Source organism: Nuphar pumila, chromosome 9 (assembly GCF_984573655.1).
Source record: "Nuphar pumila chromosome 9, dmNupPumi1.hap1.1, whole genome shotgun sequence".
Taxonomy (NCBI): domain Eukaryota; kingdom Viridiplantae; phylum Streptophyta; class Magnoliopsida; order Nymphaeales; family Nymphaeaceae; genus Nuphar; species Nuphar pumila.
In genome coordinates, this window is record NC_143257.1 from 78,473,860 (window position 1) to 78,494,088 (window position 20,229).

The 20,229-nt window shown below is 36.7% G+C and overlaps 1 protein-coding gene across 1 annotated transcript in view; it reads right to left on the bottom strand.

Moving 5' to 3' along the window:
- The window catches only part of GRV2 (DNAJ heat shock N-terminal domain-containing protein), a 247,129-nt gene that overhangs the window by 38,079 nt on the left and 188,821 nt on the right, over window positions 1-20,229 (bottom strand). The window contains exon 19 of the mRNA XM_090017668.1: window positions 40-383. Coding sequence (XP_089873794.1) covers window positions 40-383 — 344 coding nt within the window. The remainder of the gene's footprint in view (window positions 1-39; window positions 384-20,229) is intronic.

The following is a 20,229-nucleotide window of genomic DNA, read 5'->3' on the forward strand; positions in this document are numbered from 1 at the left end:
GCATAAAAAGACTCATGCAGACATGCATGCATTATCTACCTGTGGTTCATCCCTCATCTCTTGTTGGGCAGAAGCCTGCTCAGGAACATCCCAATCAACAACACGGCCTTTCATCTGCTCACGATACAGGTCAGCTGCCATAGTTGAAACCTGAGCAGCCAAAGATGCTGCCATTGCAGGTGTCCACACAAGTTCTGGTGTCTCTGTTGTCTGTTCAAGAGCTGTAACAACCATTTCACCAGGGCCATCTCTTATTGCAGATACTAAACCATCTGGAATAAACCTTGCTAGAGTTATTGCTACCCTTGGCCCATGCATAGGCTGGCTGACAAGCTTTCCCAACAAGGATGCACATGCTGCCCTTTGCTGCAAAGGGATTTCTTCTGCATGGCATGAAAAATCAATGTTTATGTAAGTATATTCGGAAAAAAAAATGACAATACTACAAAATATGAGAAAAGAAGAAAATACAAGAAACTAAGATATTTGAAACACTGATCACAACGACTATGTGAAACACAGCTCCTAACCCTCTTCACTATCACAGCGTGCGAAGCAGGTTATATGTTCCCCCCCGGAACACGCAGGTGCGTGTTCTCGGGTCTGAATGAGCGCCATGTATGTAAGCACGTGGGGCTCGTTTCCCCGTGTGTGTCGGCATCACTTAGCATCAGAGTCCGGTTTGTTTGCAAAGACTCAAGTACCCTTTCCCGCCATTAGCGCTATGAAACGGTGTTTCGAGTAAAAGACAAAAATGTCCTCCCGCCAAAAAAGAGAAAAGGTTAAAATCACCATCGTTTTCGCCCTAAAGAGTAAACGATTCTGCTTTAACAGGAGCTCCTCGCAATATGTCGCCCTAAATGTTCTGGATCACCCTTTGACGACGCACCATCTGCTGTACCAGGAGCTCCCTTTGACTACACAGCCTTTGACGTCGTCTGCTGCCGCGAGAGCACCCTTTACCGTCGTCTGCTGCCGCCGAAGCACTCCTTTTTGTAGTCTGTTGCCGTCGGAGCGTAGTCGGAGCACCGTTTCCACCATCGGCTGCATCTACATTCTAGGTGTTTCTCCTCCACTATCGAATTAGCAAAACTTGTGTTCTTTCGGTGAGTTTTGTGTAAGGTTTAGTTATGTAAACAAATCGATTTTCGTTATGTAAATCTGAATGCTAAATCTTGCAACTGGTTATACTATTCATGCTAAATAATACCTATTTTCATACTGAAACAAATCGAATTGTACTTATCCACCTTCTGGGCGTCGAAAAAAAGTTAGCACGATTTGTTCTTATGAATGCCAAACATTACAACAATATGCACTTATGAGGGCTAAATTTCTGCAACGATTTGTAAGTTTGAATTTAACAATGATTTATACATTTAATGCAGTAGTGATTTGTTCGATGCAGCAATGATTTATACGTTTCAAGCAGTAGGGATTTAGCCAATTTATGGTTCATGATTTATACATTTAAAGCAGCCACGATTTATGATTTACATAGATATGTAGTTATGAAGGGTTCGATTTCTACAACGATTTGCGGTTAAATTTATATGTTGTGCAGGTTAGCAATGACTACAATTCGTAAGACAAGAAAGCCTTCGTCGTTGGAGGGGATGACTCTTGGAGAAATCATCTGCCAATCCGATATATATGAGGGTTATGTAAAGTACCAAAATATAATGAACATTGACCATGAAAAAGGCAGGAATAAATTGTTGGATATTTATTATGCGGAACCTGATCCATCAGATATTGAAGATGAAAAGCAAATGAAGAAAGATGAGGAAAAACTAAGGATGAAGAAGAAGGATGACGAATAGAAGGAAAAGCAAAGGAAGGAGGAGGAGAATGAAAACTACGCACACTTATAAGGCAAAAGGATTTCTTCCTGTCAAGCATGCAAAATTAAATCTGCATGCACATCATTCTTCATGTTATCTGTCATGATCGTTAGTTGCATCGCACTATACTATGTATCGAGTTGTTATTTACCGTGCCAATTAAAGAAACGACTTATCGTATATATGTGTTGACGATAACGATTCATGTGTCAGTTACGATGCTGTGAATCGATTTCAATTTTAATCGCTAAATGAACAGTGATTTGAATACGCAAATTGCCACTAGAATCACGCAACAATGTAAATACCGCACGCACGTACATGTTTCAATATCATAATACAAATATCTTACAAATCGACACTAGCAAACACATAATATGTTACAAATCGATATACATATCGCATAATATATTACAAATCGATACAAAAATTCAGCATAATAGCTTACAAATCGATATTAACAAACAAAACAATATCTCGCAAATCGATATTATGTTACAACAACCGTGATTTGCGTTATATTATTCCAATATTTTCTATACAAAGGCAAATCGTTGTGGCCAACATATACGTCATTGCGTAAATCGCATAAATCGTCAACCGGAATCCAGGTCTCACAAGGCATATCGATTTTTGACAACGAGCGAGATGTGAACGACGTTTACTGTTGAATCCCAAACGTTACAACGATATGTACTTATGAAGAGTGTAATTTCTACATCGATTTGTATGTTTGAAGCAGCGTTTTATACGTTTAAAGCGGGAACGATTTATACGTTTGATGAAATAGCAATGTATAATTGTTGACAATAGCGATTCACGTGACAACTATTTAATTACAGGTACGAAGCTTTAAAGCGATTTTCATAGAAATCGCTAAATGAGCAACGATTTGAACACGCAAATGGCCACCTCATATCGCTACAATATAAATTCCTCACGCACAATTTTCAATTACATACTACAATATCTAACAAATCGACACTAGAAAGCACTTAATATTTTACAAATTGGTACATATATCCCATAATATATTAATATACCTAACCCTATACCCTATACCCTAAACCCTAAACCTTTAATATCTTACTAAACCCTAACCCTAAACCCATAATATATTACTAAACACTAAATCGTAAACCTTAATGCCTAAACCCCAAACCCCAAACGCCAAATCCAAAACCCCAAACCCTAAACCCTAAACCTAAATCTTAAATCCTAAACCCTAAGCCTAAAACATAAACCCTAACCTTAAACCTAAACCCTAAACCCTTAATATCTTACTAAACCCTAACGCTAAACCCTAAACCCTTAATATATTCATAAATCTTAAACCCTAACCCTAAACCCTAAACTCTAACCCTAAAACCTAAACCTAAAACCTAAAACCTAAAACCTAAAACCTAAAACCTAAAACCTAAAACCTAAACCTAAACCTAAACCCTAACCCTAAACCTTAAACCCTAAACCCTTTAACTATAAACCCTTTAACCCTAAACCCTAAACTAAACTAAACTGTAAACCCTAAACCCTAAACCCTAAAAACCCTAAACTCTAAAAAACCCTAAACCCTAAACCCTAACCCTAACCCCTAACCCCAAACCCTAAACCCTAAAGATATTGTTTTGATTATTAATATCTATTTAGGATATTGTTTTGATTCTAAATATCGATTTTTAAGATATCAATACGAATTTCCAAATCGATTTAAGATATTGTTCTGAATCTTAATATTGATTTCTATGTTGATTCTTAATATCGATTTAAGATATTGTTTTGATTCTTAATATCGATTTAAGATATTGTTTTTATTCTAAATATCAATTTTTAAGATATCAATAAGAATTTCTATATCGATTTAAGATGTTTTGATTCTTAATATCGATTTAAGATATTGTTCTGATTCTAAATATTGATTTTTAAGATATCAATACGAATTTCCAAATCAATTTAAGATATTGTTCTGAATCTTAATATTGATTTTTATGTTGATTCTTAATATTGATTTAAGATATTATTTTGATTCTTAATATCGATTTAAGATATTGTTTTGATTCTAAATATCGATTTTTAAGATATCAATAGAAATTTTCATATCGATTTAAGATATTGTTGTAATTCTAAATATCAATTTTTAAGATATCAATACGAATTTCCAAATCGATTTAAGATATTGTTCTGAATCTTAATATCGATTTCTATGTTGATTCTTAATATTGAGTAAAGATATTGTTTTGATTCTTAATATCAATTTAAGATATTGTTTTGATTCTAAATATCGATTTTTAAGATATCAATAGGAATTTTCATATCGATTTAAGATGTTTTGATTCTTAATATCGATTTAAGATATTGTTCTGATTCTAAATATCAATTTCTATCTTGACTCTGTATATCGATTTATAAGCTATCAACAAGAATTTTCATATAGATTTGTACGATACTTGATCATCGATTTGCGTTATATTATGACAATGTTTTCGTAACAATGGCAAATCTTTGTGACCGACAAAGACGTCATTATAAAATCTTTTATTATAAAACGTGAACCGACTAAAATGTGAACCGCTTAGGTATATGTTATTTTATTATAAAATCTTTGGCGGGTCCCATAAGCATTAAACTCCTCGGCTATAAAAGGAGCTCTTCGCAATATTTCCCCCTAAACGTTCCACAAAAAATCTAACGCTTCGTATTCTTTCACCGGAGCACCCTTTGCCTTCTCGGTGAGTTTTTGTGTTGTGCAGGTTATCAATGGCTTACATTCGTAAGAGAAGAAACGCTTTGTCATTAGCGGAAAAATCTTTTGACAAAATCGTTGAACAATATGCTTTGTATGAGCAATTAGAAGTGTACTACAGAATAATGAAGATTGAGAATAATAAAGAAAGGGAGCAATTGTTGGTAAAGTATAGAGTGAAGCCTAATCCGTCAGATATTGAAGATGATAATCCAACAAAGAATGGTGAGGAAGAAGTACAGATGAAAAAGAAGGTTGACGAAGAGAAGCAAAATGAAAGGAAGGAGAAGGTGGAGGATAGGGGAAAACAAACGAATAATAAGAAGAAGGAGGAAGAGAAGCGAAGGCAAAAGGAAGAGGAGGAGGAAAGGGAAAAGCAAAGGAAGAATAAGGAGAAGGAGGAAGAGAAGAGAAGTGAAGGCAAAAGGAGGAGGAGAGGGAAAAGCAAAGGAAGAATAAGGAGGAGGAAGAGAAGCGAAGGCAAAAGAAGGAGGAGGAAGAGAGGAAAAAGCAAATGAACAATAAGGAGGAAGAGAAGTGAAGGCAATTGAAGAAGGAGGAGGAGGAAGAGAAGCAAAGACAATTGAAAAAGAAGGAAGAAGAAAGGTAGAGGAAGCAGATTCAGGATGAGGAAGATAAGGAAAGGAAAAGAAAGGAGAAGAAGGATGAGGAAGAGAAGGAAAGACAAAAGAAGGAGAAGACGGACGAGGAAGAGAAACAAAGGTAAAGGAAGGAAAAGGAAGACGAGGAAGAGAAGAAAAGACAAAGGAAGGAGAAGGAGGACGAGGAAGAGAAGGAAAGACAAAGGAAGAAGCAGAAGGAGAAAGAGAAGGAAAAAGAAAGGAAGAAGCAGAAGGAGGAAGAGAAGGAAAGGAAAAGAAAAAAGTAGGAGGAAGAGAAGGAAAGGGAAAGAAAAAAAGCAGAGGATGAACGTGAAAGAGCGAATGAAGGAAGAAGTACAAAAGCAGATGAATCGAGGAGATGAAGAGGAAAAAATTGTGACCAAAGTACGTTAATCGCTACTGGATGTCGCGATATACTGTGGTAGGTATTATTATGTATAGTAATTACTATGCATAGCGATTACTATGAATAACGATTACTCTGTATAGCGATTACTATGTATAGCGATTAATGCGATAACGATTATTATGTATACGTTAATGCGATAACGATTACTATGTATATATTCTAGTTTGGGGGTTTTGAGATCACCATGACCCTAGAAGATGTGACACGGATTACGGGTCTTAATTGCCATGGAAGTGTTGTCCTAACACGAGATTCAAACTATAACCCAAGGGACAATTACACGGCCCTTCTAGGGATGTCGATGATGGAAAGGCGTGAGTGTATTTTTGGTGGAAGCAATTCCTCATCGATGAAAGTTCATTTTTTTCGTAATAAATGGGAAGGCCGGTCCGCTAGATGTGCATCTGTAGCAGCTGAACAAGAATCGTGCGGCTTCCTTTATTTTTTTAGACTTTATTTTCTGATTGTTTTGGTTCGAGAATAAGTTACTTTTGGCTGCAGTTCTAGGAAGACTTAGATGAAGCCGACAACTGGGCATGGGGTGCTGCTATGCTCGCACACTTGTACAGTCAAGTTTACCATGCGAGTAAGGGTACGAAAACCATTGGGGGGTTTTGGCCATTTGTTCAGATATTTGTTTATTACATATTTAGTACTTGTGGACTAAGCTCGTTGAAGGTTGTAGTCTTACTAATATATTTTTTTTGTAGGCCTGGACGTGGGAGCATATTGTCGCCTTGCGTCCTCAGTGTGGCCCTGCGGTTTGTGGATTTCCCAAGATCGGCCAGTGGGCTTCAATAAATGTCAAAAAGGAAAATGCTCAGTTCATTTTATATGGGTTGCAATTAAATGAGGTAAATGGTTTAAAATCGTTGTAATGTTTAACATTCTTAAGTAGTCATCGCTTTAGGATTTTGTCTTCCTTAGTACAAATCGTTATCTCCTTAACATCTAACTTTCATTAGCGTAAATCATTGTAATGTTTAGCATTCTTAAGTAATCATCGCTTTAGGATTTTGTCTTTCTTAGTACAAATCGTTATCTCCTTAGCATCTAACTTTCATTAGCGTAAATCGTTATAATGTTTAGCATTCTTAAGTAATTATCGCTTTAGGATTTTGTCTTAGTACAAATCGTTATTTTCTTAGCATTTAACTTTCATTATCATAAATCGTTATAATGTTTAGCATTCTTAAGTAATCATCGCTTTAGGATTTTGTTTTCCTTAGTACAAATCGTTATCTCCTTAGCATCTAACTTTCATTAGCGTAAATCGTCATAATGTTTAGCATTCTTAAGTAATCATCGCTTTAAGATTTTGTCTTCCTTATTATAAATCGTTATCGCATTTGCATTTAACTTTCATTAGCATAAATCGTTGTAATGTTTAGCATTCTTAAATAATCATCGTTTTAGGATTTTGTCGTCCTTAGTACAAATTGTTATCGCATTTGCATCTAACTTTCATTAGCGTAAATCGTTGTAATGTTTAGCATTCTGAAGTAATCATCGCATTCAGCATTTTGTCATCCCTAGTACAAATCGTTATCGCATTCAGCATTTTGCATGAATATTTATGCCTATATTTAAGCCACAATCTCGATTGTACAGGTTGGGTGGAGACCGTATGGGGATGGGGAAGATGAGGACGACGAGGTTGTTGTCGAGGCTGCGATATTTGGCTCTTTAGCAAATATGAAGCCGAGTTGCAGCATGGTAGTCTAGTACTCCTACAAGCTGGCTTGGGACAATCGATACCAAAATTGTCTCGAGTATTGAAAAGGAAGATGAATAGTGGTGGGGCCAGGAACGGGAATTGGCATGAATGCTTCAGGAAACAATTGGATAGCTGGAACAAAGGAGGTGTTCGTGTCATACCATATGATTATAAAGAACGACAATATGACTCCAACTATTTCAAACAATATTGGCAACCCATGCGTCGAAATCGACAGATTGAGGAGAAACAACATGAAAGTAAGGTCACGCTTGTCCCCGAGCATGTCGTCTTCCAGCATAGACGTAACGTCTATCGTATCTCTTTGGCGGATACTATGATTCTCTTTGTTGCAGTACACGATAAGGAGCAAACACAGCTCCCAAAGGAGAAGGTATCGTCCGACCAAAGGTTAGCGATGTTGGAGAGTGAGAATAAGAAGTTACGGAAGAACATGCAGAATTTGAGTAGACAAATTGGGTCACTAGTTAAGATGATTAACAGTGGGTTTAATAAGATCAAGAGAACGAAGAGGCCATCGAATAAAGAGACTCCACCAAGGCAAAGAAAGAGACGATTTCTATGTCCATCTGAGTCGTCAAGTGCCAGTGAATAAACATATTATGTGATTTGTGTATCTCGATAATTCTATGTTGTAATTCTATCATTCTTTGTTGTAATTATATAATTTTTTCCTTAATAAGTGTAACACAGCAGTGCCACTGAAAAATCGACAATACTACATAAACTTAGGTTTGTAATTATATAATTCTTTCATGATTTGTACTTACGTTTGCTAAATCGTATACCAATTATTGGCTTAGGGTTTATTATGTATTGTGATTCCTGTAATAGTGATTACTCTGTATAGCGATTACCATGTATAGCGATTATGAAGTTACCACGATTTGTACTTACGTTTGCTAAATCGTATAACGATTACTAGTTTAGGGTTTATTACTTATAGTGTTTCCTGTGATAGTGATTACTTAATATGCCGATTACTCAGTATAGCGATTATGAAGATACCATGATTTTGTACTTACGTTTGCTAAATCGTATAGCGATTACTGGTTTAGGGTTTATTATTTATAATGTTCCATGTGATAGTGATTAATAGGTATAGTGATTATGAAGTTACCATGATTTGTACTTACGTTTGCTAAATCGTATAACGATTACTAGTTTTAAGTTTATTATGTATAGTTATTCCTGTAATAGCGATTACTCAGTATAGCGAGTATGAAGTTACCATGATTTGTACTTACTTTTGTTAAATCGTATAGCGATTACCGATTTAAGGTTTATTACATATAGTGTTTCTTGTGATAGCGATTACTTAGTATAGCGATTAATAGGTATAGTGATTATAAAGTAAACACGATTTGTACTTATGTTTGCTAAATCCTATAGCAATTACTAGTTTTGAGTTTATTTTGTATAGCGATTTCTGTAATAGCGATTACTAGGTATAAAGATTATGAAGCTACCATGATTTGTACTTAGGTTTGTTCAATCGCGATTACTAGTTTAGGGTTTATTATTTATAGTGTTTCTTTTAAGTGTAAGGAACGTCGTACAACATTAGTTTAAATTCATCTGACATGCTACTGATGTTATGCGACGTGTCATTCATTTACACGTACTAACGTCATTTTGATGATACTAGCAAATGAAACAATATCTTTTAATTAATGCGCAATATAATTTATTTATTTAATATTCTTTGGGCGTGATTTTTTAAAACTGGCAAGACGTGAAATGACGTGAAGAATAAATGAATGAAGCGTCGCATAACTTCAGTAGTGTGTTCTGCAAGGAACACAAGACGTTTCCTTTAAGAGCATGGAACAGGCGGTGTTTCATTTAAAGAAGAACCAGAGCCTTTCCTATAACCTACTTCGTGAGCAACGAAGAGAAAAAACGATGTTTCCTTTAACCTCCTTCGTCGCAAAAGTTGTATCGATGTCGAAGGACGCTGCGATTCAGTCGAACGTCCACAAAAAAGGATACCCTCGATTCCTTTAACCTGCTTCATCTTTTTTATGTCGTTTTACAGTTCGTTTACTGAATATAATACTACAGTTCACTTACTGAATATTCAGCTAATTTCAGTGCAACATCCATAAAATATGGTACCAGAAAACTCAGCAAAGTGCTCGAAGAGAACATCGACCGGATGCGAGATGAATTTGCAGGACACACTATCAATAATTTTATACATATGAAACCACTATCAGTTATACATTTACGTATGTCATGGGTATGTATATTAACAAGTGCATATTTGTTGTAAATAGACTATACACGATTTCGTCATTTATATTCAAAGCAAGGGAACCATGTTGACCCGCATCGTCACCCCTTATTTTATGGTATATCGGTTATCTTATATGTTTATTTATTTTTTATTTACTAATGTACCTTCGTGTTTTAAACTTATTATTATTATTGTTTCGTTCAACAGAGTATTGTCCGTCGAATATCATACGCGGCTGGATTTCTAGACGGACTACAATACTGGAAAAACGATGACCAAATGGCAGACTTTTGTTTAAGTGAAAAGGTTTGTGACCATATCGATTTGTAAAATGTTAAATCTATTTAAGATCCTGTTTTGATTCTTAATATCGATTTCTATGTTGATTCTTAATACTTATTTTTAAGCTATCAATAGGAATTTCCATATCGATTTAAGATATTGTTCTGATTCTTAATATCGATTTCTATGTTGATTCTTAATACTTATTTTTAAGGTATCAATAGGAATTTTCATATCGATTTAAGACATTGTTCTAATTCTTAATATTAATTTCTATGTTGATTTTTAATATTGATTTAAGATATTGTTTTGATTCTTAATATCGACTTAAGATATTGTTTTGATTCCAAATAGGGATTTTTAAGATATCAATAAGAATTTCCAGATCGATTTAAGATGTTTTGATTCTTAATATCGATTTAGGATATTGTTTTGATTCTTAATATCGATTTTTAAGATATCAATATGAATTTTCAAATGGATTTAAGATATTGTTTTGAATCTTAATATCGATTTCTATGTTGATTCTTAATATCGATTTAAGATATTGTTTTGATTCTTAATATCGATTTTAGATATTGTTTTGATTCTTAATATCAATTTCTATGTTGATTATTAATATCGATTTAAGATATTGTTTTGATTCTTAATATCGATTTATATGTTGATTCTTAACATCGATTTTTATGGTATCAATACGCATTTCCATATTGATTTTGTAAGATATTTTATAATCGATTTGCAGATATTGATTCTTACATTGTGGCAATCGAAAAAGCATTGGGTCTTATACGTGTTGGATGTACGAGAACAAAAAATATGGTTATACAACTCCTTGGACTATAACATTGGTGTAGACCATGGCATTGTGCATTTGTTAAGTTGTTATCTATAAGATTATTGTATCTTGTACCATGGCCCAGAATTTACTTGCTTTTGCATAAACCACAGGTTAGATTTTTTAGAGACATGTTGGGTGTCGACATTGGCCCGTGGAGGCTTCACGTCGCAGAGGATGCTTTTTTACAAAATAATGGTCTCGATTATGGCGTCTTTGTAATGAAGTATATTGAAGCAATATACTATAGACGAGCACCAGAATTCACCATTGTATGTTATACACTTAAACATGTTTTATTATCCTATATTATTGGTGACTACATTTCTATATTGGTCTGACTTTCGGGGTTTTTTTTTCAGGATGATATACCTAGATTCTGCACAGAACTATGCGAAAAATTGATGGATTTTCTAGTTGCAGAAGATACAAAAACCCAGACTGTAAGATTACCTAGAAAGCAACGAAGGACGCGAGGCCCTCAGAAGTAAGAGGAAGTCGTTTTAAAAGTCTACTTGTTCTCAAAGATAACGTGAAGAGGGTTACGTTCTACTGCTGAGAGAGAGAGAGCAATTTTTTGTTCAACTTTCAATTTCCCGAATATAATAAATTTTTTGTGTACAGACATTTGTAATAGGTTTTGTAGACTATGTATACAAATTTTGTAAGACTGTACAAAATTCACATTGATCCATAAACCAAAATTACGAACCTAGTACACGTGTGTTGAATACGCAAATCGCCACCTCAAGTGCCCAAATCACAACAATGTAAATTCCATAGGCACACATTTCAAAATCATAATACAAATATCTTGCAAATTTACACATCTTACAAATCGATATAATATTGCATAATATATTACAAATCGATATAATATTACATAATATATTACAAATCGATTCTTAATATCGATTTGTATGCTTATTCTTAATATCTATTTCTAAGCTATTAATTGGAATTTCCTTCCCGATTTTTACGATATTTTATAATCGATTTGCAGATATTGCTTCCTAACACGATGTCTACTATAAATTTATAGGATATTATATCGATTTTTGTGAGATTGTTTTGTTTGTTAATAACGATTTGTAATATATTATGTTGAATTGTTGTATATCGATTTGTAAGATATTATGTGTTTTCTAGTATCGATTTGTGAGATATTGTCTTGTTTATTATTATCGGTTTATAATATATTATGCTGAATTGCCGTATATCGATTTGTAAGATATTATGTGTTTTCTGAAATTCCACTAGAGGGGGGGTGAATAGTGAAATAGTATATAGATCGATAAATTAAAAATATAATGCAATAAAGGCACAACACATAAACACAGAATTTATACTGGTTCGGTCAAAACCCTGACCTACATCCAGTCCCCAAGCAAACCACTTGAGCTTTCCACTATAACATCCGAGTCACCGGATAAATAGTACAACACCCTCTTCCTCAGAGGTCTTCTCTCAACAGAGAAGGGCAACACCCTCTTTCTCAGAGGTCTACTTCTTTCAACAAAGAAGAAATACATTGAATAACAGAAAGTTACAATACTTCCTATAGAACCTTCAGAATGATATGAATGCACGAATGAAGGATTCTCAGAATGTTCTGTTCTTTTCACTCAGAAGATACTTTTTGTCAAAGAGCTATTCTTGACTTTTTCTCTTTCTTTTTTCTTTCTTTTTCTAGGCTCTCTTTCAGATATCGAATAGGAATTTTTCTCGTTGTAAGCTCACATGTCCATCCCTTGTCTGAATAGTTTATTTGAGTGTGTTTATATAGCTTTAAAAAAGTAGTCGTTATTATTTTTGAAATCGTAGTCTTTTTGAGATGTGAAATGTCATGTCATTTCAAAAAACATCTTTAGAGAAATTCGAGAAAGTCTTCTTTCCATAAAAGTAAAATATAGGGTACAATAGTTATTGTAATATTTTAGGTAATATATATTTTATGTAAAAAGTCTATTTCTTACAATAGTACATTGAACGTTGGATTGTAGGCTGTCATGTAATTTTGTCTTTATCCTAATTAATGATTTGTGGTACATAAGTACTTCTTTACTTTAAATGAGTGTAAGTACAATAAATGCTTTGAGATATTTATTTGTACATAGTCATATCAACAGTTTTCTTTATATTGTGTTTTTCAATGTCTACAGAGAGAATGAAGACTTTAAACAAGTCGACATTCTTGAGAAGGATATTAACAAAGATTTCTTACAGGAGGTATTTAATGCTATACAAAGAGAATGATGACTTCAAGTAAGTCGACATTCTATGGGTTTGTAAAAAGGTAACTAGAGTCTTTTCAACAAGTATTATATTTGTTTTTCTTTGTGTAGCCGATTTCCATGTTTTGTCTTTTTCCTACACATTTGAAATCATTTCTTTAAAAAGGTAACTAAAGTCTTTTCAACAAGTATTATATTTGTTTTTCTTTGTGTAGCCGATTTTCATGTTTTGTCTTTTTCCTACATTACTTTTCAAGTTGTCTTGTATATGATAGAAGGTACAATTATTGCTTTTTGAAATCATGAATTATATCATGTCAAAATACATTTTCCATAAAGGTTTGTAAGAAGGTACAATTATTGGTTTTCAAAAAAAGAGCTTTTTGAAACTATCGTATACTTTTATGAAATAACTTTTATGAATGAGTATGTAATATGCAATATGCATGCTTCTGAACTATTACATATGACTCTAAAGAAGAAAAAAATCTTCAACTTGAGGTAGCCGATCTCTTTAGATGGTCTTTAGAAATGCATGGCTCAACAAGCTTTTTCTTCAAGGAGTATGATTGCACCATAGTTGTACTTGAACAGGAGGTCTCCATCCTTTTTGAGTGAGATATCCTTGCATCAAATACTCGTTAGATATATGGCAAAACATATCCAGTCATAATATAACATTTTTCAAGAAGACATATTATCATATCATATGAAATCAAATAAGACAGTGTATCATATTATGTGACATCAAAACAGAGTTTCTCAACATTTTCTAGTGTCGATTTGTGAGATATTGTTTTATTTGTTAATATCGATTTGCAATATATTATGTTGAATTGTCGTATATCGATTTGTAGGATATTATGCTGAATTGACGTATACCGATTTGTAATATATTATGCTGAATTGCCGTATATCGATTTGTAAGATATTATGTGTTTTCTAGTGTCGATTTGTAAGATATTGTTTTGTTTGTTAATATCGATTTGTAATATATTATGCTAAATTGTCGTATATCGATTATTATGCTGAATTGACGTATACTCATTTATAATATATTGTGTTGAATTGACGTATAAGATAATGTGTTTTCTAGTATCGATTTGGGAGATTGTTTTGGTTGTTAATATCGATTTGTAATATATTATGTTGAATTGTCGTATATCGATTTGTAAGATATTATGCCGAATTGCTTAATATCGATTTGTAATATATTATGCTGAATTGCCGTATATCGATTTATAAGATAATATGTGTTTCTAGTGTCGATTTGTAAGATATGGTTTTGTTTGTTAATATCGATTTGTAATAATATTATGTTGAATTGTCATATCCATTTGTAATATATTGTGCTCAATTGTTGTATATTGATTTGTAAGATATTATGTGTTTTCTAGTGTCGAATTTTATGATATTTGTAGTATGATTTCTATTGTAGAATTACAACAAAGAATTCTAACATTATAACAAAGAATTATCGATTTACAACAAAGAATTATAGAATTATAACAAAGAATTATCGATTTACAACAAAGAATTATATAATGCTAAATATTATAACGATTTACACTAATGAAAGTTAAATGCTATAACTATTTTGTAGCCGAAGAATCCACACGTGATTCCTGTGTTGTGTTGCTCACTTTTGAATTGAACTGAGCCTGCCACGAAACAGAACAATATTAGACACTACATTAAGTTCAACAAGAAATGCAAACATCCTCCCAAAATTGTTACATACCAAAAAACTTGTCAAACTCATGCCATTGTTCCACTCAAACAGGTCGAGTGGATTGCAGGTTCCAACGTTATAGTGCACGTCTGTATGGTATTGCTGCATGTTGAAAATTACAAAGTTATGTAACGCCCCAAAATTTTGACTTGTGATTTCAAAAACATTATCGAAAAACCTTTCAAAGATTTAAAGTTTTAACTTTTAAAAACGACAGCGGAAGACATTTAGAAAGGAGCACAAGTCAACAATCCTGGGTACGTTAGCTGAAAAACCATCATTCACATGAACAACAACTTAAAGAAATTGAGGAAATAAGGCAATAGATTAAAAATCTGCACTTTATTACAAAAGTAGCATTTTTTCAAAGTTTAAAAATCTAAAGAAAACTCAAAAAGAATCAAAGCCAAGCCGCCAGCAGAAAGAAGATAAATCTTGATTCATATTGCATCACGCCATTGGCCGCCTGTGAAGTCCTACTCCTCACCTGCCCATGAAATGGGTCAGTTTCATAACAAACCAGTGGGTGCACGAACAGATAAGTAGAATGAAAATAAAGCAGGACATTTATGAGATAAGCAGTTATAATATTTAAACAATCAATACAATTGTAATCTATTCTAACAAGTGTAATATGTGCAAAGAGTTGTTAGTTGAAGCATTTCAAGCAGTGTAAGTCTCAATCATCTACATTATTCAAGAAGATATTCTTTAAGTTCTGATATTAACTGGCCTGTGGGTACGCACACACGCGAAACGTACAAACAGCCAAGACCGATCCGGGGGTTTATTATGTCAAGTGTTTTCATTAACCCGGATGGCTGACTGATTCTGCTCCTAAGGGGACGGTCAGTGACCAAGAGAGTAAATCTCCAAAGGCATTCGTGGCCCATGGAAGCATCCAACTTCTGCAGAAGTACCTGGGAGTTACAACCCAGGATAATTTGTGGTAATCCCAATTCCCCTAACTCCGATGACTGGGGAAGCCGAGTCTTTTGCCCGCGGGGTGGTTGTTAACAACCTGTCCATCGGAGTTTTTGTACTATCCATCATATCCCTTGATGAACCGTGAAGGTCGAATGGGTACGACTGGGGTTTCTTAACCGCCGCCCCATCGTACATGCTCTGGTCTATTAGACCCCCTCGAGCATCTTGCCTGTGAAGGCGAGTTGTCACCATTTATGTGATCTCAGCATGGTGCTAATTGCACGCATCGAGATTGCTACAACCTCATCCTCCAACCATCGTAACCCACATGGGACGTACTTGTCCAAAAAGTACGGTTGTACCTCCCTAGATGTACGACTACGATGAGAGGGCAACATATAATGTTTTATGATTCTTTTGGTTCATACATGACATGTATTGCTCTTTTGAGCAATTGGCCTGTGGAGGCCGATATTATCACATCAAAATCAATAAAGTGTTGATTTCCCACTTCAAGATACTCCATGACTTCACATAAAAATTCATATTGTACATGCATTAAGGTTCAGTTACAATAGCAATTGCAATGGTTTTCTCTCCAGAAATGAGTCTATTCACAAAGTCTACCTTAAGTATGCAGTTTCAAAAGAATAAGCATGCAGAACAGACAATCATGATTTAAGTAATCCTACAGGTAAACAGGTATGCCAATTAAACTACTTGATTCTTTCTAGAATGAGTCTACCCAAAGAATTTACATTAAGCATGCAATTTCAAAAGAATCAAAAAGAGTAAAACTCTTACCAGCCAATACTTCTTCAGATAAGCAGGTATGCAAAATAACTATTCTATCTCAGAAGTCTTATTTTATTTTGTTCATACAAACTCTTCGTGCGACTTTCCTCTACCTCGGGATGTCGTGCAGCTGCGTGCATCTACGCGTGTAGATGATACGAGGCTCAGGCCGCAGAGCCAGAGCGGGGTTCGATACGAAGTCTGCAAAAGTATGAGTATTCAGCGCTACATTATTTATCATGCGAAGAAAAGAACATCAAGTCTGTCGATCAACAAAGAGAGAGGCAGTAGGGGTGTGCCCCTGCAACAGGGGACGAGCCCCTGCCTGCCGACAACAGCGGGGCGACAGGAGATGAGCCCCTGTCGAAAACAGCGTGACGGCAGGATGCCAGCCCCTGCCGACAGCAACAAGGCGGCAAGGGTCCAGTCCCTGCCGACAGCAACAAAGCAGCAGGGGTTGAGCCCCTGCCGACAGCCACGAAGTGGCAGGGGCTGAGCCCCTGCCGACATCATCGAAGTGGCAGGGGGCCAGCCCCTACCGACAGCATCGAAGCGGCAGGGTGGCAGCCCCTGCCGAAAGCACAGGATGGCAGGGTGGCCAGCCCCTGCCGACGGCATCGAAGCGGCAGTGGGGCCAGCCCCTGCCGAAAGCACAAGACGGCAGGGGGGGGGGCAGCCCCTGCCGACGGCCTCGAAGCGGCAGGGGCTGAGCCTCTGCCGACAGCACGAAGGTGGCAGGGGCCAGTCCCTGCCGACAGTCGAGAGGCGGCAGGGGGCTAACCCCTGCCGACAAGGAGAAAGAGATCGGGGCGGGGGGTGACAGGGAGGGAAACCGACCTCCCGTCGGTTTCCCTATCACCCACAGGGGGGTGAGGGGGGTGTCACAGGGGCCTCGGTCCCCTTCCGGCACTCCGGCAAAATTCCGAGAGGGAAAAGGGAACGACAGGGGCCCCATAGGCCACCTGTCGGGCCCCCGATGGGCACAAGGGAGGTGGGAGGCCGCGGCAGAGGCTGTGAGCCACCTGTCGGCCTCCCGGCGAGGTGACAGAGAGGGGGGCGTGAGGAAGAGAAGAGGGAGGAGAATGGCGTACCTGGGAGGCGGTGGCCGGCGTCGGTGGCGTGCGCAGCAGAGGAGGATGGGGGATCGCCGTGAGGGGATCGAGGGCGGCGCTGGAGGCGTGCGCAGGGAAGGAGGAGGTCGGCACAGGGGGGGGCGAAGGGCTTCGAGAGGGAGGCGTGCCTCCCCTCGCCCTCCCACATGGAACTTAAAGGCCCCAGGGGGCGATGAAAGGGGAAACCCCAATGGGTTTCCCCAATCCTCCCGAAAACGAAGGTGGAAAAAGGGGGGTGTTGTGGTGCTCCGGATCCTGAGTCGGATTATTTTAAAACCCTAAAGAACAGGGGCCCGGGTCGGGTCCGGACCCGACCCGACCCGGCCTGGGTCCAAAACAATAATTTTTTTTTAATTGCGGGTTTTACAAGTTAGATATTGATAGGTTATACGTAATACAATTTACATGGGAAGCGATATATTGTATTACATACATGTTCATGCGAAGGGCTTGGTTGCTTAGGGGTTGGTTGTTTCTTAAACATTTTCTTGTCAACCAATTCCAGTGCACCCTTTGTCCTCCTACGACTGCGATCAGAGGCAGGTTTTCTTTTGATACCCTTAGCTAGGTGAATATTTTCATCATAATCTAAAATGTTTACGCCTGACTTGTGGAAGATGATGTTTACGTTTCGGCGCAACTTCTCACAAGGGTCAGGGGAAGCATGATTTTCACCTACGTTGTTCGATCTCGTTTTCTTATATTGGTCTTCACGAGCTGCAACGAACTCATGCTGAATTAACTACACTTTTTTAAGTAATTTTCTTGACACTTTTCTCATACATACATAGGCTTCTTCGCTTTTCGATGCCAAATCCGCAACATGCATAAGTGACCTGCATAGCTGTTGGTAACAAGAGGCTATGTGGCACTTCTCATCAACACTAGATGGATTGACATTATTTGTATCCAACAGTTCAATCTTTTGCTTGCCTCGTCCATCTTCGCATTATATATGACTCAGGTATTTCTTGTATCTTGTCTTAATTAAGTGTCTTTAATGCATGACGACATAAAATACCTTTGAATTCAAACATTTTGCACGTACATTCAACTGTTTCGTTGTCAATATTGTACGTAACATATGCTTCATGCCTTTTTAAATGTTCTTCGGCCTCTCATACAACATGGTATTTATGCATATTCTCATGTTGCATACGTCCTTATATATTGTAATTCATGACCTGTACAACCTCATTCTTAGTCCATTCAAATACAATTAGTGTATACAGATCTGCAGGTCGCGTCAATATTTTCATGCCCAAAGTTACAGGCCGGATTTTTTTCAGTGTGGCATGCATAGATTCAGCTCTTTGTGTGCTTATCATACCTGCACAAAAGTATTGTCTTCCATATGCCAATGCACACTTCTCTTTGTCTGCATATAAATGTTGTAACTGCACACAGTCTTCAAGGTCATACATCTGAATCATTTGCTCCCAATCAGACATAAAAGTGACCTCGTCTATGCTCTCAAGTACATATTGTCTAAACTTTTTATCAAACCCTGTCTTCTGATTAAAAATGTGTCATATGTTCTTTGCTGCATTTTGAAAAATATCCCAGAAACATAGGCGATGATGTGCATATGGTCATAGATGAGACACTACAGCCGCAATTGCATGATCACCATCTCTAAGTACAGCTTTAGGGTGCTTCTCATTCATTGCCTGTGTAAATACTCTGAACAATCACTCAAAGGTTTCCTTGATCTGGTCATACAAAAAAACGTCGCCTAATATGCAACTCCGTGAGTGATGGTTCACTCTGACAAACTGTGCAAATGGCCATTGTTCCATATTAATCTTCACTGTCGTATAAAAAACAAACACATCATTGAAGCATTCATAATCTGCTCTTGACTTTGAATTTACTCAAAACATATTCACAGCATACCCATCTTCATCCAATTGCATTGCACTAAAGAAACCAGGGTCAATATTTGATTTTTTCTGTAGGTAATCAACCAAAGAACATATTCCTCCATTCTTCATATTTTATGACCTCTTCCTTCTCAAGTGGTTTTTTAGATCCATAGGTGTGAATGGTACATTCTCGCGACCACCATCTACGTCCGTGCACAAATTGTATGCCTTCTTTAGTGCAATGTCGGCACTATCAGCCATTTTAGCAATTGCAGCATGGGCGTCAGTTACTTTACGATGTGACCTTAACATAGGAGTCATAAATGAAGCGGCATTCATGGTTATGATCATTGATTAAAATACGAACTATATATTTTCCATTCGGGAGTCTTTTTAACACCATTCTCGTTGGACAGTCGCATCTTGAATCTGGCTTGCTCTTTGTTGGATTTTCACTTGACTTCTTCCAACCTTGCTTAGAACAAACATGTCTTTCTCACCAAGACACCTTGTGCATTTTTTGCCCAAAAGTATCTTCTAACACTGACGCCAAGTTTTAAGGCATAATCATTATAAAATTTGTATGCAGATTCCTCATTACTAAATTGCATTCCCTCTACGGGAACAGAGTCAAGTGTACTATCATGTAGACTTGAGGTGTCTGCACCTTTGTCAAGTGCACTGTCATGATCGTCTACCTCATTATCGAATTGCATTTCGTCCACTGGAATATTCAAGTCAAGAGTGAATCCAATGCATACACCCTTCTTATCATGTGCATCATTAGCGCACATATTCACTTCTTCAGGTGCGTCGATAGTATGATTGTCCGTTGCTCCATGACTTTCCAA